At 39.4% G+C, this 25,630-nt stretch overlaps 1 protein-coding gene across 1 annotated transcript in view; it reads left to right on the top strand.

The window, feature by feature from the left end:
- Window positions 1–25,630, top strand: part of LOC105423587 (neural cell adhesion molecule 2) — a 236,300-nt gene that overhangs the window by 2,688 nt on the left and 207,982 nt on the right. Inside the window, exon 3 of the mRNA XM_089080844.1 lies at window positions 7,496–7,761. Within this exon, the coding sequence (XP_088936970.1) occupies window positions 7,728–7,761 (34 nt within the window). The 5' untranslated portion in view covers window positions 7,496–7,727. The remainder of the gene's footprint in view (window positions 1–7,495; window positions 7,762–25,630) is intronic.

Genomic DNA, 25,630 nt, shown 5'->3' with positions numbered 1-25,630 from the left:
CGCAAGATACGCAGTGCGGTATTTATCGCGTTAGTAATTGACACGGAATCTTGATTATTCCGGCCGCATATTTATTTTTTATTATCGATATAGAAACGATTAATCCTTCATTTAATGGGGACTAGTCGCCGCGAATCGCCGGATAAATCAACGATGAGCATTACGATACATTACGACGGGTGTCACCGACTGCTGGGGCAGTTTTTGCGGCTCCATCATGAAATTTACGAGTTCGTCGTCGACACTAAAAAAAAAGATACTTTTCGTCTGAATTACGAGCGGAGTATAATCGGATGCTTATCGTCTTCGAGCAGCGCGTCGTGCAACTCGGCAAGGAACATTGATGATTCTACCTCACGTTCTATCGACCGATTGTTTTTACGACGGTCACCGAATAAGCCGCAACGCGCTAAACGTTGGGGTGAATAATAATTTGAACCCGAAACTAAAGCCACACCATGGCGAGACCGCGCGTCCAGGCTATACTTTCGCCATATATATTTTTCACGAAAATGGAAAATCCACCATACTCTCTATGCCGTTCTGCATTTCTTTATACATTTTTCATTCAAAGCGATACACGTCTGTTTTGCATTTTTCGTCGTCTATTTTATATAATATTTATAAAGAAATATTGATGAGAAAGAGGAAACAAAATATCAAGAATGCACTTGATAGGTAAATTCTTGATAAATGGATTTTGAATAAAGTAAATTAAACATTTTTAATGATGAAAAGTTAAATTAAAAACATTGAACTAATTTATAATTTTTATTGGTAAATATATAATAAGTTAATGTAGTCACAAATAGAAGATTAAAAATTTTTTGTTTTCCATTTATCATTAATAGCTGTATCTTCAATAAAGATTATTCAATAAAGATTATTAATTATTATATTATCAATTATTCAAACCATTGCAATGTCGAATGGAAAGAGAGATTTTTATTCTATTAATTTAACTTATTATATATTTAGAGGAGATAAAATACAATCTTTTTTTAATACAATCTTTTTTAATACATTATCTTTTATTATTAAAACTTTATATGAGGTAATCCATTTTTAAAAAGAATTCTAATAAAATAATCAGAAAAAGTTGTATTTTTTCAGTAACAACTTTTAATAAATTATTTTCTAGTCTTTTAACGTTATATTGTTTTTATAGGTGAATTTATTTCTGTTTTTATAATGAATTTTTTTCGAGAGATACTTGAATGTCACGCTTTAATGTCAATTATTCTTATTCAATTTTTACTCTAACGCAAATGCATGATACATATTTGCTTCTGTTTAGGTTTATTTTAATTCAATACACATGAGAGGTGTAAAAGGACATTTTTTTGCTAAAAGTTTTTACTTAAATTCTATAGACAAGAAATTTTATTTTAAATCAAATTTTTAGATAAATTAATGAAAAATTAAATTTATTTAATTGAAATAATTTCAACTAATTTTAACTAAAGTATTAATATTCTTTCAAAGAAGAAGCTTTCTATACGTTCCTTTATTTGAACACATATTCCCGTTGTCGTTAAATCTGAGTTCGTTCTCTTTTGTCCCGACTAAAACTGATTTCTCGTTCAGGCAGCTAGCCATCGATCACGGCAAAGTAAACGCCGCGTACCGTTGTGTCTGTCTAACGGACGCGAGATAGCAGCTATTAACGTATAGGTATTAGCCCTTGTCGCGAAGATTAAGTTGCATCCGAACGAAATTGCATTGTACGACGATCGGAAATATCCGTATGTTGCGCGCAACGCCAACGCGTCTTTCTTCTATTAATAATTCCCACGGGTACTTTGCGGGTTTCAACGACGCCGTAAGCAAGGAAATTTATTTTTATCTGTCGTACACAAAGAGTGTGCACACGTATCCGTGCATATGCGCATATGCGATGTCCGGCGGACAAACGAGGGTGCAAACAGGCCGGCCGAGGAGATCGATGCTGCACTCTCGCCGACGAAACGTCACGCAACGTCGCTTATGCATATGACCCACGCAGAGAGGAAGAATGGCGAGAGAGAGAGAGAGAGAGAGAGGGAAAGAAAAAAAACAGAAGGAAAAAAGAATGAGCCGCCAAAGTCCGAGGCACGTTTTTCCGTAGACGCGATCACGTTTCTGTCGCAACGCAGCACAACGCAACGCCGACACTTTTATATCAGCAACGCATTCATCATACACTGTATGTCGCGATTCTTCTCACGAGAGCAATGAGTAAGCGCATCAGGTCAGGTAGCATCTCGTCGATGTTGGAATTGATTTGAAAGTTAAGCCCCGCATTTCCTCCCGCAGGCGAGGAACATTGGAAAGCGCGCCGCTGCGAGCGAATTTATCATGGGGCGCTCTCTCGCGTGACTCGCGCCCTTCTGAAAATATCTAGTCCGTGTATCTCACCCGCTCGTTTCCTCTCGTACCGTTTGTGCCTCTCGCAACGTGCACGCGTCCCTTGTATTTTTTTTTATTGGCGCCCGTTGCGCATCAGTCACGAGGGAAATCCGGGCGACTCACCGTGGCGGTCTCTCTCTCTCTCTCTCTTTTTTTTTTTTTTTTTTTTCGCCACCGACTGCGTGACTGCAATGCGTGATATGATATTTATGTGATACGTTATGCCACATTACATTACGATTGTTCAAATCGCACGTAAAATGATTTAACTATGATATATGAATGACGGTTTGAATCGATACGTACGGCTGTTGTAATTGTTAACCGTATTCGCGTGTCGCTTGACAAACATTTCAATAAATTTTCATTTTATTTGTAACGGTGAAATCAAAAGAACAAGTTTATATAACAAGGTAAATATTTAACTTTTTAGAAACGAGAACGTTTTATCTCTGCAGCCCGTACCCGTACAATTTCGATCGAATCCCAGAAATGGGATGATCGCGTGGAAAATGAAAGCGTCAATAACTCACGTCGCTCTTGTGATGCTTTTGATAATCAAAATTCAGTAAACCCCGCAAATTCTTGCGCGAAAAAGGTAGCAGCGAGTGCATTTTGCGTTTGTATTGACAAGCGATGTCAATGCGATCACAAAACAGCGCGCATCGCGCGCATTCCGCCGCAGTGAATATCCGCAAAGAAGCCGCGAGAGAATCACGCGAATTCCCTATTCCGGGGCATTTTATTCTTGCCGACGGATGACCTGACGCGGGTATAGAGATCTAGCACATCTCTGCCGGAACTGCCATAACCTGCAACACGCGTTGATACTTCTCTCGAGATGAAGTCTTTTCGCTAGTCGCTCTACCGTGAAATACACAAACTCACAGCGTCGCGATCAGACACCGACGACCGACCGACATCGCGGTGTTATATTAAAACTTTCAGTCCGATAGATAATCTTATTATGATTATTTTAATTTTTGTTCTGAAGAAATCATCATGTGTCTTTTGCATCAAAGTTTTTATTTAATACGTGTTCGTCTACCGTGAAGTTCTTTTGCTCGCGCGGAATTTCAGCGAGTTCCTTTTGAATCATTTCGTAGCTTAGTGCTTTCTTTCGCGCGAATAATGCATTTCTCAAAAGCAAATTGATAAATTTCTCAGGGCTAATAGCCTCGGTAATCGGAATTTCAGTTGCACTTCGCGTTTGCATAACGCGTTAACGTGTACGATTTATAATTTTTGTACAGTAGATAAAACGCGCAATCTCTGCAGCTTGCGTGCTGCCGCTAATGCACGCGAAAAATTAGATCGTTCGTAATGTCGTCGCTGCTACACTAAAACGCGTTACAACGACACAAAAAGCATATGCTTAAATATTCGTGTGCCATAAATAGCTTCGTTGCAAAACGAGCTCGTTCGTACCATTTGCAAATTTATCTCATGTTTAGCAACAATTCCATCTATATGATACAGTAAAATCAATCTGTAGGTGTGATGTGATTCTCTGAAAATTTAATTACCAGCAACTGAACAGACATGTATCAACTTGTAAATATCTAGCAAATTTATGATTAAGTGGATTCAATTTATTGGAATAAACTCGCATAATATTACAATGCTAACGTAGTATTACCGAGAAGCTATAATACGGGCTATAATAGAGGCATACGAACGCGAATAAATACATGATACATTATGCGCGACTGAACACATATTGTACGAGTAAGAATGGCAGCGTATTATACACATCGATAATTGGCTGGAAAATATGACGGTCATGATACACATTGTTGATACAACCATTATTTTCAACGATTTTTATCTCACGGTTTTACTCGAAAATTTTACCCTTTGGCATTCGAATTTTACGCGAAAATATTATTTTCCATCGTGAGAAATAATTGCGTTATCGAATCGAAGAGTATTGATTAATAATTGTTTGGAAAACGTAAAATATTTTCAATTTTTCTTTGCCAAATGACACAACAACACTTTCCCTACAAAGACAAAATTTTTAAATACGCTTAAATGATAATTATCAAGGGGATTTAATATCGGGTTTATTACAAAGCGATGGCGGTCTTCCTGAAAATTTTCCTCAAATAAAGACGGATTCCAAACTTGTTGGAAAATTTGCCACCAAAATTAATCTCCGGGACATTCTGCAACATTCTATATAGCGTTCTCTTTCGTGGCCGCTCGTGAGAAACGAGGGAGCTTCGTAAATTCTGAAACGCGGCGAAAAGTCGCCGCAATGACGTCGCTGCGTCGCGTGCTGATACTCTTCACGATACTTTTCACCCTGGCGAAATGGCCGGGGATGAAGCGACACCCGGCGAGAGAAATTCACCGTCTCTGGTAGTACCGGTCCGGAAGTACAACCACGTCTCTTGAACGTCTCGTGTACACGAACGGTTTCGTCGTCGCTCCCTTTCCCTTTGGCCCTCTCGTCTCCCCCGCATTCCCCTGCACCCCAGCCCGTAATTCCCTTTAAGCTGCTGTGGGAGGTCCGCTCGCGTGTCACACGTAGCGCGAGGATGAATATACAAAGGCGCCTTAAGGAGACGCCGCCCGTACTGATGTTCTCGATATTCACGTGCACGTTCACGTTACGCTGCCGTACGTCGCTCGTCGTTGGTACACGTGGACCGTTGGCGCATACTTAGTCGAGTATGTGTGCGAAAGCTTAAGCTGTGTGCGTATGTATGCATGCACGCGTGACGTATATAAGTTTGCGTGTTAAGTTTGCGTGTATGTAAGTTTGCGCGCGCGCGCGCGCGCGCGGGTTTTCCTCGGCAGGCTTACAGAAGACTACCGACTACACCGACCGTTGACGTTCGCGAACAATGGGGCGATTAACGCGACGGGAATGTGGAAAAGCGGCGACGTCTTGCACGCCGATAATGGAGACGCCTTGAAAGACGTGAAACGGGACGTGCTGCACCTGGACGGATTTCGAGGTTCAATGAGATTTTTGCCAGGCGACAATGTTCTTTTTAGAGCTAATTTGTTTTTGCCGTAACTTTTGACGATGTTGACGGCAGAAAATATGAGAAGGATATTCTACAATGGGAATTTAGATGAATGAAGATGAGAATAAGATGGGATCTTATTAATTGTTAACTTCATATTTTATCAAATGAAAAAAAATTTACATAGCTTAAAATCATTGCAGCTCGTTGATTCGAAATACGAATAAGAATAATGCTTTAATTATTAATGTTTTTTTCTGTACGTTATAAATAGTTAGCTGTTTTTTTATGAAATTAGTTAACTAAATATATGGGGTGTTATTTGGTGCTAATAACTATGAAATATACAATTGTTATTGTTCTCAGAATAGAAGAGAGGTCGCAAATGGATAAGCCGTTGAGCTGAAATATTCTGTTTTGCGAGGTCGACCCGATCGCATTTTTCTGAGAGCGTAACAGTGGATTTTCCAGGCCGATGTAACTGTGGCATTATTGCCTCGGAAGATATTTCACCGTTACGATTGCCCTTTAACCCAGACAGTATATATTTCCCGATTTTTGATACGTATCGCCTCAATAGCTTTTATCGCAGGATATCTTTGTGCGCGCGAGTGTGTGTATTTCGCCCTTCTTCGCCTCGCTTAAACACCTTTCGTATCTTCCTGGAGGAAAGTATTCCTCTTCTAATCTTAAGAGGGGATCGCAAGACGTGTATAGAGAGAGAGTTTTTTTCGTCTTTTTCTAATTGAACTTATGTAGAGAAAACATTTAGCAAAAGTTGAATGAATGTTTTTTTTTCGCGGTTTTTTTTCGTTGCAGTTTTACGCGTACGAAGTTTTAGCATTTCTTTTTTCAAATATTATCATATAGATTTCTACAAGAGCAATTTCACGGTAACGGTATAAAAAAAGTTGCGAGATAAATTGACGTTTAAAATGAGGATTCATAAAGTATTACGCTTGTGGAAAACTCCATAATGTTTGTTAATTAACTTAATTCTGTGCGACATTACATTGTCTGAGAATTTATGTAGGAAAATGCGTCGATTAATAACAACGCGCTGAAAAAAAAAATCTAAATCACCCGTGACGTACCTAAAACTTTTCTACAGCCCGATTATCTTAGTTGTCATTAGCGCACATTCTCAACTCATTAACAAACGTTAAATGTACCGTTAACAATGAAATAAGCTGTGAAGTAAAATAGGCAGACGGTTCTTTTAAGAGGTTCTGGCGCCTTAATGTACCATAAACGAGAGGAGAGATCGTGCCGAGGTCCTGGTCAACTGTTTTACCGCGCGGATCTACGCTTCCAGCCACATTTTCTCGAGAATTCCTCGTCATTTCGAATTTCGCGAATAAATCTTTGCTCGCCCCCAGTGAGTATACAACGGCTATCGCGACCGGAAACACTTGGAAGCGGTCGTGGGGGAGGACGAGCAGCTTTTCCGCCAGAAAATTGAATTTCTCAGATAAGGCTCTTCATCCTCGCCTTACAGCCGGGACATCAAACGCGCGCCGCTACATTTTCTCTCCCGATCTCTCCCCCCGGTCTGATAATTACAGCAAAGGGCTATCGTAACTTAAGTTTGCTTCTTTTTTCGCAAGGAAATAAACCATCGTGCGACGAGACCGTTGCACGAAAGGCAAATTGGATAGGGTATATTAGAACGTTGCAACATTATCACTACTGATAACCGGGGGATGCGCGACACATGAGAGAAACGACGTTTATTAATCGATGCTACGGTGTCGTCATCCTCTAAGCCTTGAATCTTATTAGTGTGGCACCATGAGGGAACGACGGACATCCTCTCTTCTCTTTGCGATCCCGTTGCCACTACCCTGTGGACAAGGGAGCGGAATAAAATAGCGAGGTTGAGGGACTTCTCATCGAATAACATCGGGGGCCGATATTACGGTCGTAAAATCAGAAAAAACAAAGATAGGAAGTTGAATATACAATAATCTTACGAATTAAGATTAATATATTTATTCGCTTTGAGGGAAATGCCTCATATAATCTTATTTATCAGCATTGTAACGTAACAACAACAACAATAATAATAATAATAATAATATCTATCGCATTTTCTTGAGATTTTTTTGTCGAATGTCTTCATGCTTTAGCCTCGATGAAGACAGCGGAAGGAAAACCGTGTGGAAAACAGGCTGTCTCGACGCGATAACGTTGGATTTGGCCTGGATTACTGCGTATGTGGTGGGACTGTGCTTCATGTCGATCCTGTCACATATTCTGGCTATTATATCGGCCGGTATACTTCTGCGGACCTCGGAACGAACATCGGTCTCCAACGGCTAACGTTCCTCTGCGTTTCACCATAAATGTCGCGACAACTTTATGCGTCGCATCAATTCGAATTATGATTCAATCGGTGAGCGACAACAATTTTTTAAATGAAATTTGTTGCTAAACGTACTCGATCGTGATAAAATCAATTACAATACACTTTCAATTACAATACACGTAGGTTATTTAAGAATACAAATATTTTCTACGTTGTTACACGCAGCTAATTTGATTTCATTACTGTTAAATGATTTTATTTGGCTCGTTTTTGTTTGATCTTGCCACAATTACGAATAATTAATTGTACAATTAATGTATTAATATTACGAAATTGATTTAACAGAAAATATGTTTTGCGTATAATGCTGTTTACATAAAGAAACAAATGCGGAAATTTTGATCATAAATATCCACGTAAATATTACACAGCGCTATCCTACATTTTCGCTTTTTAAGGATGTTTGTTATCGTCTTGCTAAAGTAGCAGGTCAGTAATTTGTATTCCAAGCAAAAAAGTTTTCCTAAACTGTACATGGCTTTTGTAAGCGAGGAAGAAAATGGATGAGGGCGGCAATAGGAAGAGAATAGGAATTCTTATAGCTTCCGCTTTGCAAACTCGGTGGCCATCGAAGGGGGGAACGAATCCCTTAGAGAAAACGGGATGTTTCGTCGCGATAACAATGGTCAGACCACTTTGAACAGAACTATTTTCGATCGTGCCATGCGTTATCGGATTGCCCTTTGTGATGACTCTGACCTATGCTTCTGTTATCACCTTTTAGCAAAAATTCTCTCGCTTTAACGAAAATCGAATTATTTAGAAAATGGCGAGACCGATGCCCCAGATTTATGGTCATCAAATCATTGCGCTCTGGCTCATTTTTACATTTCTATCTATATATTTATTACGTTTTTATTGTTATAGAAAAGCTCAATAGAGTTTTCCCTTATAAAAGAGCGTGTAAAACGAATTAATTCACGAATAATTTACTTACGCTGTCGCATCATACTTGCATTGTTATGTTAATTTTCCAAGAATTTACATACACAATATGCCGTATGATTTACGATACTAAAAAGTTACCATATAATTGGAAGAGAATTAATATTGAAATTCCCGAAATATGTTAATCTCCATTTCAACCATGTTAATTCTCACATAAACAGGACCGAGACGGTTTCCCTCCGAAATGCGGATTGCAAATTGAGAAATTAAAATATTTATCATCTATTATCATTTATCACTCGTTTCCGTTCGACTAACTCAAAATAAATAACCGTTATAATGAAATAACGAGCGAACATCTTTTGTTGGTATACTCAATAATTACGTAACGGTCCATGCTTTATCAATAAAAGCAAGTTGCTCGGAATTCCACTCAAAGACGCTACGGGAATAGAAGAGAACGCGCAGTTTTTTTATATTTTCCGCTTGCTAACTGTGGGCTTTGTAGTTCTACCGAGAGAAAGCCATGATAAACGAATTGTCTCGCGGCGATAGCACCAAACCTGACGTAGATCACGGTGCACGTCGTTATCGAACTGTGTTTCATAGCGAAGCTGGCCCACATTTCGCCGATCATACTAGTCAAAGTTCTTCTGTGTACGAATCGGATCGGCCGCGGATTATCGTCGGCTGATCCGTTTACATTGGTGCTCCATTATCGCCCGCTGGATTAACACGAGCATTTCGAGAATGTCGGACAATCGACATATGTAGAAGACAAAAGCGCGGAAAATCATTCCGCTGGATAGTGCAATCAGGTGTAAAAATAAAATAAAATTTAAATGTTATAAACATTCAGATATATAATCACTTATGAAATTGTTTTAATAAATCGAAGATTGAAGTTTAAAACGTTGATGAAAAAAAGAGCCATATTAGCTACTCAATAAACACAATGTTACATATAACATATATGTTAGTTGTAATTTCCTACTCAACAATATAACGCACATGTAACAGTTACATGTTATACAGCTATTGAGTAGGAAATTACAGCTAACATGTATGTTACATATAATAACATTGTGTTTAGTGGATATTTTCTTTCATTTTGGATAGAAGCATATTTTAAAGTTCTTTATGTAACAATAATAAAATTGCGAACGCTGCTTGGAATATTCTTTTAATTTTGTTTAATTTTGTACTTTTATTTATGACGATGTTATGACAATCGTCATCTCCACGGAAATGTTCATGTTAGTAAAAATTATACATTTTTTTAAAGTAGATTTGTATAGCAATGACGAGCAATATTTTTTGTTCGCAGAATAAAACAATTGTTCATGGTAGTGCCCATAGTCACGCGATTTTAAAATCGGTTTATCGCGCAATTTATTATTTATATTTAGATGTACATCACAAAATGTACGTTGTTGTACAGCTTTTTTTTTATTTACCCGTGAAAATAATACTCGTCACGGACAACTTTAAATACATAAAAAGCATCGCGTTTGTAATTTACACGCGCAATTGCAGCGTTATCAAACGAGATACTATCACGGAGAAGTTTCTATTTAAGCGTCGCCGTCGTGATCCAGAGCCAGAGGGAATATTCGAAGCCGGATAATCAACGCAAGCTCGATTATATTGAAAGCCGATCGGTTTACACGGATGCTCCATTATCGCGACCGCTTTGTTCCGCATCGACGGAATCGTGAACGCGTCGTCCGGAACTGTTCGTGTGGCTGGTCTTAAAAGATTAAGTGCGATCTTGCGTTCGTGCCTCGAAGGACGACGTCAAACTCTTTCCTTCTTGCCGGAGAGTCCTCGACGAAATCACATTGATGGAGAGCGAAACGCCCTCGCAAAAGTTTCGTTGGATGCAACGACGAGAGAAAGCCTCGAATTTAAGTCAAGCGTTTCCACAAGCGACCGGCCGATCCCGGATTACCTTCATCCGTTTCATCCGTTTACGCCGATGCTCCATTATCACGAATTCGATTCGCGCGATAACGGATTGACAAAGTGGCTCTGTGAAAGCTCGCGCGCGCGCGCGTGCGCGACGCACTGAATCGTCATCGCGCCCGTGAGAAATCGAACACGCTGTTTTACCAATTCCATCTGGTTTTCCGCATCGATGAAGTATATCCGTCCGTACTATAACCGCCGCAAATCGCGATTATACGCGCGACCCACTTTCTTCCTCCCCTCCTCTTACGTTTTTCTTTTTATCGCATTGTTGACGTCTCGAATAGCCGGAGTAAGTATTATCGAACAATAATTTTACGTTTCGCCGATCTCCATGCGACGGACACAAACCCCATGACAAAGTGTCCGAGAAGCACGATCGCGATCTAAACGTGTCGTGCGATTGCAATTTAAAACTCGTTACTAGCGCCCGTTAATCCGTTAAGTCCGCGCGACTAGTCCTTTTCATCATCAGGGGAGAATTATTTTTCTGTATGTTGACGATACTCGCGTGGATATGAATGAAAAAAATTACATTTGTTCTTGTCGGGGACAATTCAATAGCGCAGGGCGTCCTAATGGTACCTTAGGAAATACGAATTTACATCTCCGGCATTCCCGGTAAGAGAAGAAATAATATCTAATTTTTTCATAACACACGTACACACATAGAATATGTTCAACGATAAAGACTTCAATAATTATACTAATGGCTTAAATTTAATTCTTTTATTTAGATAAGTTTATAAGTTTTAATTAGATAAGTTTATATAATTTAAAAAGTCATTATTTTATCTGAATAAAAAATTTTTAACTTTATTCTAACAATAACTCAACTACAATAAAAGTTAAATTTATTAATCTACATCTATTAATATTGTATTGTACCTATTAATAAAAGAGTAGAAAGTATATCCTATTTAAAACGAATACAAGAATAAACACAAAATAAATGTTATATTACATTTTTTTTTATTACTAACAATCCTGAATGCTCAACGCGAATGTAAAAATATCACATGCCGCCTTTCAGTTTATTTATCATGGGAAAGAGCACGAACCATTGATCCATTAATAAGTCGCAACACATACCTCGTCGCATTTCTCGCACCACATACATTCTTCGCACATAAAGCAAGCGCATAGTTCATAACGTCAAGCACTATCTACCGCTTAAACCGTATATACTTTTCCATGTAACGAAACAGGGAAGCAGCGGATCCAGTATAAAGCGGCACTCGCGTTGATGCAAATATATAGCCGACGCGATTATATTTTCATTAGACGGATCATGAATAGAAATTACGTCGTTACGACTTAAAGGTAACCGCGGACATCAGAGATCTTGTGAGGGGGCGCTTCCGTACTTTTTAATCGTGATGCTTCTCCTCTCCTTTTTCCTAGATAGAAAGATTTCGTGGGAAAAAGAATGAAGAGAAAGAACGGAAGCACGAGAGTTGCGAGAAGGGGCTGTATAAAGAATACGCAACTATAATCCTCTGAGTTTTCGAAAGAATAAAGGGAAAAAATTTTTCCCGGCGCTTTGCTGACAATTTTTTTTTTTTTTACAGATATATAAAAGTAATGGACATTTGTATCAAGCGAGAGTACTAGGAAGATATTAAAAACACTCGGTCTCTCTCTAGATCAAAATTTTATGAAAAATTATTAAACGCTCAAAAGTATAGTGTTGCGGACATGTTGTACATATTCATATAACGTTTAATAAACGTTTGGCCAGGCAGCAGTTATTGAAAACATAATTCTGTGACGTATGGAAAATTGGAATATTCATATGTGAATTTGTATAATATATTCACAATAAAGACACCTGCTGTTATTCATAAGTTGTTATTTACCTTCTGCCGTACGCTCTACGCATAAAAAATGTCTAATTAAATATGAGTATTTCTCATTAAAAATAAAAGATTTGTGAATATTCACATAAATTTGCACTTACAGAAATATACGTATTTTAGTTACATCTAATTAAAAGTAACTTCCGTTTTAACCGAAAAATATTTTGAGAGAATATCGTTACCAATATTATAATTAGATATTATAATTAGTACTTATTCTATATAGCCTCATGGAAATAATTTTTATATGAAAAGTTGGAAGTACAAATAACAATTTTCTAAATTTTCTATGAAATAGCTCATGCATTTCATTCTAATATGAGCAACTATCTTTTTGACGATTTATCTCGGCATTAATCTTTGTACATTTCTCGTTCATCAGCATGCTATAACGATATTCCAAAGGACTATAATTCTATCTCGTTTACATCACAATTCCGTTTTTGAAAGTTGATAACTCGGGTGCTGAGTCGATAGTTGCATCGACGCGTCTCCTCAAAGCATCAAATCCGCGATTTGTTCGTCGAATGGATTCTACCAATTTCGAGTTGAGTCTCTATGCCTGCGGACACGCAGAAATGCTCTCACTCGGGGGTTGAATCCGTTGACTGCGCGAGAGCGAGTGTGAACGCGTAAAAATCTCTCAATCGCCGCGCTCCGCGCGACCACTGATGAAGTTCCCCTTTTCGACGAACCCGTGTCGTCTTTTTTTTTTCTCCCTCTCTCTTTCTCTTTCTCTCTCTTCTCTCTCTTTTCGCCTGTTTTTACAATGCGCGCGCGCACAGAGGTACGGCGAAAGAGTTTCGAAAAATAGCCGCCTCTTGCTGCGAGGTCGTTATTTCAGTCGGCGCGAAAAAAATGCGGCATGAGAACGGGCGTGCCGAGGCGTGCCGAGTGGGTGGGCGATAAATCGACGTCGCGGCAATAATTACGAGCGAACTCGATTATTCTCGATTATCGGAAAGCGACAAATATTTCCCGAGCGGAATAAAGCGTATTGGTACGTCTCTTGACGCACCTCGCAACGTTTGCGATAATTTATCGGTCTTTAATAAATTACTTCTCTCTCTCTCTCTCTCTCTCTCTCTCTCTCTCTCTCTCTCTCTCTCCCTCTCTCCTCGCTCCCGTACTATTGCTGCCTTACATATGCCGGTTGATTTCTCGCACTTCACCGTCAAAAGTGACTTGGAGCGATAATTCGCTTTTACGCACGAACCATCAACGACGAATTTCGCCAACGACGAGAGTCAGTGATTGCGAGCTTCGTCCCCGTTTGAGGTCCGAAAATTACAGGCTGACTCGGGAACACGATGACGCTCGGTACGACGACTCGTACGAGTGTGCTTTACAATTATAGTGTCCGAAAGGCCCCGTATCCCTGGAACTGTGAGTGAGAATTTCAACTCTAACTTTGCTGTGCGCGCGCGTATCCGACCCGCACGTCCAGAGCATTTTCAAGAAAAATCGATAATCCTTTATAGGGCATAAAACGAGGTAGTCTTTTTTATTGCTTATCGACGCTGTTGTACGTGTCATGCAACGCTCGCTCGCTGAGAAGTTCCGGAGCGTTGCGGGAAAATGCGATAAATCTTTTCTCTTTTAGCGCATAAAACTTTTTCGTTAAATCAAACCGGGTAATCGAGGCACTTGTGAGTTTGAGTTATTAACAGCGAATCGAAGTGAAAGCTGTCGAAAGAAGGGAGCGCGAGAACAATTTCATTACTCTATTACATACACTCGATAACAGGGAAGCTTAAATTTCAGTTTCGTTGGTAGCTACGGTTACGGTTTCGCGAACTTTAGGGAGCGGTGCGCTTTCAAGATTTTTGGCAAGATTCGAGTAGCATTCGCAAAAGCAAGCATTATTATCTGGATAATCGCGAACTCTTGAGATAGGGGTGGTATTCAAGGCTCCATATCTAGCATAAGTCAAAAGTTGTTTCGTGTTGGTGATTTATGACCGAGGGAAATTTAATAACAACGACATTTTGCGATCTCCCGGTACATTATTATTATTAAATATATATCGGAGACATTAGCGAGTTTAATGTGTGTGTGTTTACATTCGATATATTTCTTTATAATATTTTAAGAGACTTGTTTTTTAATGCTTATCTAATGGTACAGTTGAGATATTTTGTTTTATGAAAGAACGGAAAGTTGCGGTGAATCGCAATATCAAAAAGTCTCTTTATGAATATAGGTGCACCGGACGGCAGCATAAATTCCGATTGTACGAACGCAGTCGAAGCGCATCATAACGAGCATCGCATCTATAGCGGTGCATTCATCCGAAAAGTATTTTGATTAGAGTCAATTGGAGTAATAGTCAGAGTGCAACTCTGTAATATTTTTAAATTATATCAACAAAAATCAATATTCGCTATAAAAAAAACTCATCAGGAAACTGTATTTTCCATTTATAGGTATATACGCCAAAATCAATATTTACTATGAGACCGTTAAAAAGAATAACGATCCTTAATTTAATAATATCATGATGACAATTAATGACAATTAGCAATGTAATTTAGCAATAACAATGATTAACATTATCACCGAACTGTCACGCACGCATTAGCTGCAAACTAATTATTCTCACTACGTTCTTTCATCACAGTTTTTTATTTTATTTCAATTATCGCGAAATTATTAAAAAATGTCGCTTGTTAATTTCATCATCGAGTATCGTGGAAAGCATTTATTACATCAAATTTCGACCGACCTGATTTATTTATTACGTATATCGCGCAAGTTTATTACATTACGGTTTATTATACTAACTTATTGTGGCAATGCGCGTACGTGCATAACGCGTAAATAAATTTCCCAGAAATTAAGATGTTAATTATAAATTATGCCAACAATTTGACCGCAAAATTTCGCGGTTCTGAGGCAACGCACCGGGCGACGCGCCAGTGCTTGCCGGGAGTAAATGTCGTTATTCGGTATACGCGCGTAACGCAAGCAATTGAGATGATTGAGACGGATCATGTTCTCGTAGACGGCGCGGAAATGCGGACTTATTCCATTGTCGCGGAATATTACGACGGATCACCGAGTACTGCGCGCGCGCGCGCGCGCGCGCGTCAGCGCAATCTTCGTTAAATTACGAAATGCTGCTGCGGTACGGTCGCGCGAGTCGCCATGTTCTCGGGGGTGTTAAAAACGTTTGTTTCGGACTTAACTAATATTGCCAGAATCAAACGCAAGCGCGCGCGAGAGCGAGAGCGAATGTTATTTACCGTACTGCCGACCACGCGGTGTCGTAACGACCGGGAGAGATTGAACGTAAATCTTGAAGAGCAAGGCGAGAAGGCGAAATGCACGCACGCACGCGAACGGTCAATCATGGGGTGTGGGAAGGAAAAAAAAAAGGAAGGGAAAATTAAAAGGAACGGTAAATGTCGTTTAGCGCTCCTACGATCGCGCGACTCGCCGATAATATTAACACAATGGAACGGCGCGCGCGCGGGCTTCGCATTTCTGAATCCTGAGGAAACAGCATGTAATACATCGGAATGCTCATGCATCAGTGCTGATCATATTTAGATGGAGCATTGGGTTCGCGCAAATATTTGTGTCTCGCGTACCTCGCACGCGATGCTTCTCCATTATCGTGGTATGTGTCCTTGCGTGGCCGTTTGCACGTATTCGTGGATGCAACGGGCGCGGTATATTTTACCAACGACGCCACGTCACGTTTAATCTGATGGGGTTTTTCCCCGTTATTAGATCGTCGCGATGTAAAACGCGCTTTTTTTCCCCGACCATTTCCCGGATGTACAGAGTGCTTTTTTCAAACCGATGTAAAATACTGTCTTACTTCTCTCTGTCTCTTGGCGACGGAATGTTTTTAATTTTCATTTTAATTTTATTTCTAATCTGTACTTAAATATCGATCATGTATGCTTATACGGTAATGATATATATTAAATATTAATAAAATAGTTAACTATTTTTTTAAAAAAGGTGACTTTATTTCTAGTTCCACCGATAATACAAACATTTCATAATTTTATTATTATGAAACATAAAAATATTAAATAATTTCTTTATTTTAGTAGCGAGCGTATATTTTTACGAATTACCAATAATTGGAAAATTTAATTCTAAAAAAAAAAACGTGACTTTGTATAATACCAGAAGCAAAATAATTCTCCATTGATTTTTACAATAACAAAAAAAAAAACGATCTGGCGTCGTTTGAGTGGAACTTCAAAAAGAAATTAACGATTCGTAGAACCTGCGGAAGTAATTCGTGGCAAGAGGCGCACGGCGTGTGGCTGCCAAGTGATGCGAGACCAGACCGAAATTCCGAGACGGTTTTTCGCGGTGCAGTCGGTCGTTTTAACTGCACGCGCGCGAGTCGTCGAAAAAGCGGTTCAGTATTTTTTCCCCCCCCCGAAATCGATAATTGGTGCCGTATAAGCTGCGACGAAAAAGCCAGTCCACCGATCCGCTCGATCGAGCAGTTAATTGATAAATCGTATCGCACAGCCTCCCCTCCCGCCTCCTCCCCCCCGCCCATTTTGATGGTGGATTTCAATGGTGGAATCATCGGCGGCGCCGACGAGCTCGCGAAGTAATGCCGGTTTTTTAACGCGATTGTGTTTTATGTCTAAAACCTTAAACTGAACGAGGACCAATTTCACGCTAAACGATGTACCTCTTTCATGCATACGTCTGGACACTTGAGTTATAATCTGTTTTCCGGCTGCGTAGTGATTGCATGTTACTGCACTCTCGTTGGCTTTTAAAATTTATGAAATGCAGCGAACGGCGGGGTTTGTAGGCTTAATGAAATTGATGTAAAATGAGCAAACCGTCATGCAATGCAACGCGACAATATCCAAACTGGTGAATGACATTTTCAACTAAAACCCTCGCCCTTTCTCTCGCTGCAAAAATTCTTTCATAAAATGCAGACAAATTATAATCATGCACAGTATACGCATATTTAAATATCCATCATTATGATTGTAATTCGGCCAACCGCTACGTACAAGAGGATCAATTTGACTCGAATATAAATGAATGTTTTAATTTACGATTTGAAAGGCAATGTCGATATTGTTTTTTTTTATTTTGTATTAAAAAAATCATAAAAATTATATTACATGAAATTGTAAAAATATTTAATATAATAATAAACTGACAAGTCAAATAAAATATTTTCATCTCGTAGTAATATAAATCTTTAATTTTTTATTAAAAATGTCATGTATGTGTGTTATATATTTAATGCAGAAATTATTTTTTTTCATATAGACAATGCTACATGTAAAATATTGATATGAACAAACTGGATAGTATTGTGGATATGATTTGCCATTGAACATGCCATTTCTAGTATGATTGAGTTTTCTAATGAAAGCTTTTCTAAATTTATGATTTCGACGAGCAAGTTATTTATATGGTGCCGGTTATCTAAACAAATAACTTGGCTCGTCGAGAGGGAAATACACGATAAGAAATTTTCGGCGCGCGTTGCACATGCATCTTCGTTGATCGCCCCAAACAAGGGCTTCGAGAGGATGAATGGAGCACTCGCAAACTTTCAACAGAAGACAGAACATGGCAAGTACATACATACAGTATTTCTTAGTAGCAAATTTTTGCCTTTTAGCGAAATGTACACGGTGAATAAGGAGGTCTTAAAGCGGAGTTCCGGTTTTTTCTAATGTACATTCCACGCTGTTAAAATTGGTACATACATACATGTGTTGCGAATTCCCGTAGTCTAATAAAATAGAACGTACAATTCTCCATCCAAAGAACATTATAAAAATAAAAAGATATATAAACATTTATTCGTACATGCAATATCTACGGAGCTTTTAACTTCTTAGAAGCTTTTCATTAAATATCCATTATTTTGATGTATTTATAATCCGATGGATGTGTTTTTGCGTGTTTTTTGAAGTATATATAAGTCGATTAAACTCGAAGTTATCGGGATTGATTAAAGATGAAAATTCAGGCCAGTTGAATATAAAATAAAATGTTGTTATTGTGCCAGTCGCGCGCACCGTGGGTAGTCGTATGTAAAATTTTAATCAGATATCAACGACGCTACATTTCAAATGCAATCGAAAACGATCAACGGAAGCGGAAAAATGTTAGGAGAACTTCGTTTTAGCAACAATTTGTGTCAAACGAGCGACGCGAGCCGACAAACTTGATGCAAGCGAATAGACCGGGCTTCTTTCGTCAAACTTCGCGTAAGCAGAACGAACGAGAGGTTGTTATCAAGTTAGAAGGAAGTTTGTCGCGAGTTCGCCGATGCAACATGATGTAAACAAACTGCACCGTTTTCTTTGTGTCGCAATAGTTGGAAAATGTGTATTTACTTCTATGTGAAAAATCTTACTTCTACTATATGAAATCGGCCGCTTTCTCAAAAATTGCTTCACATGTATTCCCGATTCTTTCGCTTTATCATTTTTTTTTTGCTTTCTTTGAATAGAGATGGGCATAATGAATTCTGAAGAAGGATCTCTTTAGTCTCTTTAGTAATATTGATATAAATTTTTATAGACATCATATAAATTTTAAATTCTTTTAGATGGGATAATGCTTTTGAAAAGTTTTCTTTATTTTTCTACTATAGCTATTCTTATAGACAAAACCATTTTTTTAAATATTTTTAAAGATACATTACGTCCTTCACTATTTATTATATGATTTTTTTTTTAACTCTGCTTTATCTCTTATAATCCTAAATTTTAATTGCTTAGCAAAATGTACACTAAACAAATTTACTTGTTGTTGTTTATTTTTAATTTTATTAAATTGCATAATTTTAATATTAAAGTATACAAGAAATCTATTATAAATTGAAAATTTACGCTCAATATTTACTATCGCTCGGAAATTGATAACGGTAATCTTTTCCTCTGTCGCGCATACGAAGCTACCGTTTAACAATCTTGCAATGGCAAGAGTAACAGAAATGAGGGCACACTTTTCGTGCTGATAGAAATCGTGCCGGTTACATGCAGTAAGGATACGAGCGAGAGAGCACGTGCGAACTCGACTGGACATCCCTCGATTACGTTCACCCTCGCGTTTTCCTCGAAATCGGTAAGAAGGCGCCATCGCCTCGTTTCCTTTCGAGAGCGCCTTCAACTCCCGTCTTTTTCGTCCTATTCCGTTCCTCCGCACCGCGCCCTGTGCGCACATCCAGAAGATCTCCCCCTGATTTCTTACAAGCTCTGTCTCCGGGGTTAGCAGACAACAGAGCGGCGTCGGCTCTCTAAACACGTCATTTGTATGCGCGGCGGTTGCATAAGAAATTCGCGCGAGTGTTTGTCTTCGCCGTTAGCACGACGAAGGTTTGAAGAGACCAGGTTAGTAAGGGAGAGTAGCTTAGAAGGGAGGGTGGAGGGCGGCAAAACGAAGTGGTGCACGAGAGCAATCACGTCGACGAGAGAAAGGATGACCTCCAGATAGTACCCTCCTTACACGTACATCCTGCAGACAGACCTCAGTTGTAGAAACCAGGCTGAGGCGAGAAGGAGATTAATGAAATTTCGATCCTACGGTAGTATAAGATGAATCAGATCGCGTCTTATAAGGCGGCGGATACACGAGCATGTAATTCGCATGGAAAATAAAGATCCTCCTTCGGATACGACATCGCCTTAATATTATCCTGCATATGTCCAAGTATTTTTCCGGTATTGTATTCCCAGTTTCGATATCTAAACCCATCTGTCTAGATCATCCATTTTTCAGGCATGCGTTGCGTAAGGAAATATATTTTACGACGTACTTTGTTTCAAGTCGCTGTTACGTCCTCGTGCACGGGAGAGACATACATTTAAATGACGTGTACGTCATTTTAAATAATTCCGGTCCAGATAAATCGATCATGATACGTTATATGCCCTTTTAAATGGCATATGCAGGCGTATCGCAACGTCCACGCTTCCGGAAATTATCGTCGTTCCTCGTTCTTTTTTCCCCCCCTTCTCCTCGAACGACTACCTCTTTTGTATTACGCGCGTCAGCGGTTTCCGTATGTAGGTCACATCATGCCACTTTTTTGCCACAGTAAGCATCCTCGTGGTTATTCAAGAAGTTCTTTGAGAACTAGAAACTTGAAGAAAATTGCTACATAATATCGTGTCTGCCGGTCGGTGATCGGAGAAGATTGTATCGACGAAGGCAAAAAGGATTTTAACCGACCGATAGCCGTCCGGGGGATTCGTGCGGCTTCGACGGCTCGCAGGAAGAAGTGTTATAAAGCTTCGACAGACTGATGTTCACCACCGCACCGTCTCGACTTATGGCAGCATGGACATCGATAATCTACGTTAAGAGAAAAGTCGCACCTAACTTGAACACGCCCCTGTGACAACATTAATAGCTTAACTTTTAAAGTCGATCACTCGTTAATATCTTAAGAGTTTATATACTTTCTTTTTTATTTGAACGAAAAATAATTGTCTTTTAATTTTTTATTAAGCGAGAGCAAGAAACTTTTAATTTGATGTCAGTTGAATTAAATAACATATTTCTAATCAAATATATTACGCGAATGAGTAGTATTACGCTTCAAAGGAAACATTTATTTGATAAATGGATATTCATAATTAGATTTACAAAAAAAAAAAAAGAATACAGTTAATGAAAGTTTAATTTTTAATAAAAAGGAGAAATTAATTTTATACAAGCTTATAATTTTAATAGTTGATGTTCTCTTCTCTTTCTTTCTTTCTTTATTAACATTTATTACAGTTTTCTCAAATGCATATATATTTTTTTGGATGTAATTTTGGATAATACTATTTCTTTTAAAATAATAATGTAATATACGCCAAGTATGTATATATATTACGTTTAATGTAATGTGAAATCATTGAACTTTTTGACTTTTCGATATATAAACGACACTGAAAAGAGTGTCGCAATTCTATCAAACGGAAACCACTTATTCATTGGTTTCTCTAACACGACGTGGCTATTTGCGCCAATGTACATACTTGAGCATGAATATATGTGCGGATGCATGTAGGGCATATGAATGTACAATACGTATGCATGTATGTACTGCTTAGTGGATCGGAGCAGCTGCGGGAATGGACGTGAAAGTAGGAAAGGGAAAAGAAAACGACTGAGATTAATGAAATTTCGATTCCCCGAGGATCGATCGTGCTCCCATGAGAATGAAAATCCGTATTGCGTAGCTAGGAAGAAACAGGTGCAAAAATGGAGATATAAAAGAGACGAGGATAGAAAAAGAGATCTTTTAAATTAAGGAAATTAGAGTTCTCAAAAAAATTCGTATGCTCCACGGAGAATATAGCGGGATGGAGAGGGGAGAAAAAGCGCAAAAACAGATTACAAACGATTTCTATCGACGTTGCAATAGAATAATTTCAGAAAGAGCAATTTAGCGAAAGGTTTCGCAGTCGTAACGACGCTGCTAACGGAAACATAGACTCAGGTGGGCTGGTGCTAGTTGATGTTAAAATATTAATTCTATTTACCGGACGTGAATTCGCGGGGTCAATGAGCGACTGCGGAATAGGCCATTTCAATTATACAAAGCCTCAGCGTCGAGTATATTAACGCAGCCGCAATAATGTAATACCGCAGCCCGCAGGAAGGAATAAAGGCGAAAGATCGCGCGTTTTCGTAGCTTTTCAAATGTCGTTATAATATACGTAGGTATATAAGAATTTGCGTTACCTTTTGCGCCAATGGAAAAGAGAGGAAAACTTGCATTATTCGTGACAGTTAGTGGCCCGTAATTCTGACTACACCATATTTTCGAGCACAATTTAATTAAATATCCCCGTAAGGTATCTTCAAGTTAACACGAATTAACACGTAGCGTACAATCCGGTATAAATTAATTTATTCCAAGAGTATTATATTTTATCAGATTATTTCGCGCACGCACGCACGCACACACACACACACACACACACACACACACACACACACACACACACACACACAAGTACGTTATAATTTAAATTCCAATAAATTCCAATTTATGTAGAAGTAAAAAATAAAAAACGAAATATGCTACTTCATAGTTTCTCATTAAAATAAAAGACAAAATATGCTACTCTATAATTTCTCGTTCTTCATTTGTCGAAGATTTCGTGGCATTATTTGCACGCGGAAAATGAACTAATTATGGAAACTCTCGCGACGGCGTCGTCTGTTGTTTGTTATCTCTGTTGTATTCCGAGAGTATTACCTTTGAAATCCTATCACTTTCTCTTTTTCGCGTTTCTCGGATAACTCGGCAAGCGAGGAAACGGTAAAGAGCGAAGTTGGAGGATGCGAAAATCGTAGGCGGGTAGTCGAGGAGATGTCGCGCGCGTACGGAGTTTAATGAAATTTCGATCCGCGAGGGCCACGGAATACTTTTCGAAAAGGGCGGTAAGCCGGAAACCGAAGTCGGCAATGGTGGAATCGTCGAGGTGTGGTATGGCATTGGTAGCACGACACGATGTGGTGCGGTGCGGTGCGGTGCGGTGCGGTGCGGAACACCTGAATAGAGGGAAATTACCTCGAAGAATTGGAATTGCCGCTGCGCCGCTGCTGCGAGAGCGGGCCCTTTGATTTCGTAACTACTACAGTCTTGTTCTGCTACGTCAACTGCACCGTAAAGAGCACACACGCGCGCGCGCGCGTGTGTGTGTGTGCGATGCTCGAAACTTTTCATCGTTCGTCCAACGCGATTCTTTGAATCACTCGTTCACTGAAACGCTCCGATGGCCTCTCGTGTTCGCGCTCGTTTGTTGACGATATTTTTACGCGCGCAAATATACAAGTGCACAGCTAGGAAAAGGACAAGAAAGAAACGGAAGGTGAAGGAGAAAGAGAGAGATAAATAGAGAGGAATAGAGGGAAAGAAAGAGAGAAAGAGTGAGAGAGGGAGGGAGAGAGTGTGGAACTAAATAGCGGAGGAAAGCGGAAAGGAAGTAACGTGCGGTGCGACGACGAGAGGAGGGAAGGAGGTGGTTCGCCGGTACGTAGAGGCCACTTCCGCTTCACTGTACATTTCACGTGCGGGTGGACCGGATTTATACGCGTAACCGGACGTGCACACATGTGGGAGTGTCCGCGAACACACACGGACGGCGCTCTGGTCATGGGCGAATTCGAGCGCTTCCGCCTAGTCTGTCGCGAAACTCGCGTAAGAGAAATAGAAAGAGCAAGAGGAGTGAGAACCGTATGTCCGTGGCGTGGACAGTGCTGATCCCGCAGCTTTGGGAATAGAGATCTGGGTATTCTTTGAGGAGACGCCACGATGCCATTGTTGAAATATAACGATAGCGGTTGTTGTACGCCAGCTTGATTTATAAGCGTCGCACCCGCGTCACGTCGACGAACGAAAATCGCGCTTGGACGCCCCTATCCGCCACCATGCGCGATAATGCAATTATGCGCTGCTATTGTTCGCAAGAAATTTAAAGAGTCTTTATTAGATAATAAATTGCAAACTATTTTTTTTATTATAAACTTATTTTTTGTTTATTTAACATGATATAATTATCTGTTGAATTGAATATATTTTTATACTTATTAATGGAAGCTGATGTAGGAAAAAAACATTTTTATTGTAACATATTAATCTGTTTGTGCTATCGAGTTTAAAATTAATAAGCGTCTACAATTATGTAATTTTTCCTTTATATCTCTTTCCTTTTCTTTCTTATTATTTTAGCATATATATATATTCTGCATATTATTTCGTAAAAAAATATCTGTAATTAGTATTATAAATTTTTATTTGCATAATTTTTACATATGTCACGTCTGGAGATCAAGAAACACGATATTCGCTTGCGGCCTCGGCAAGCTCGATAACGCGATAAGCTCAGAAATTTCTTGGTCGTGCGACCTTCGTATCGTTAATTGCTCTGTATTTTTTACACGCACGATAAAAATAATAAAGGGTGTTCCACGATCGCCAAGAAATTGCTTCGTACCAAGCTGGAATTAATCGCGCGGCTAAATCAGGCTCTAAATCGCATCGCGACTATAATAAAGTTAATTCCGCGAATTTTCTCCTGGCATGCACTATGAAGATCGGACGTTTTCGCAGGGCGGTTCTCATTTTCGCTTTAGGAAATATTTACGCACGTATCATTAATACACAAGTCTATAATCTAAACGAATTACTTTTTGAGTGTACCATTAAAACTTAAACGCGACGTATATATGTTTTTATGAAATACTGTTTATTCGAAACAGTACCATTAAAATACATCGATGTACGGAATATGAATCAAAAATCTTTTGTAACGTTAATATTACATCATGGAAAACCACTCCTAAAATATCGTACCATTCTTCTCTGATGCAAAATATATTAGTTTTACACATCGATCATGTATCGATGCATAAAATGTATTAGATTACGCGCTCAACTCTTCCTGAAAGAGTAACGAAGCTTTTCACATAGGATAATTTTACAATAGCAATGATTTTAATTAAAACATTAATTCAATTCTGACGAGTGGCGGTGGGGCATTGTTTCTTCATTTGTTTATCACTCTCTCGATGTCGAGCGAGCGAGAATGAAACACGGGAATTCAGCCAACGCGAATTTCCAGAAAAACAGAAGAGAACAGCTGAGGGAGAGAGAGAGAGAGAGAGAGAGAGAGAGAGAGAGAGAGAATCATATTCGGGAAGAATGGTATATCCGGAAAAGCGTTAAAGGGCCGCAACGAGCAGGCAGCCACTCGTTCGTACAACAGCGTCATTGGAGCATAATGGACAGCGATGCTGCTTAAGTGCGTTTCAGCAAACAAAACGAAGACGGGCGAGTGTTGCGGTGAAGCGAAACAGTGAGAGAGGAAGGGAGAGCGAGAGAGAGAAAAGGAGTCTTTTTAGGAAGCCGTCATGTATGCGGGGGTCTCACCGGAAACGAGGGTACTCGTTCGCGAAACGCGACTCGTTTTTCCTCGTCGTCACCTCGGTGCACAAAAGGCCTCGGGCTACATGGAGGCGCGGATTTTCACAGCGACCAGTACCATGGTGTGCTAACCGTGGATGGGTTGGCTTCACTAGTCCTCGCACGAAGAACACGCTTTTATATCCGCAGATCTAAGACTTTATCCTACGCATTCGCGCATTAGGAAATCCTGATAGAGGAAATCGGTTAAGTTTATTCTCTGCGTGCGGTTTACTCCGAGTAACAATAATCA

Source organism: Pogonomyrmex barbatus, unplaced genomic scaffold (assembly GCF_055798465.1).
Source record: "Pogonomyrmex barbatus isolate J1 unplaced genomic scaffold, ASM5579846v1 scaffold4, whole genome shotgun sequence".
Classification (NCBI taxonomy): domain Eukaryota; kingdom Metazoa; phylum Arthropoda; class Insecta; order Hymenoptera; family Formicidae; genus Pogonomyrmex; species Pogonomyrmex barbatus.
This window is presented reverse-complemented; position numbering and strand designations above follow the sequence as displayed.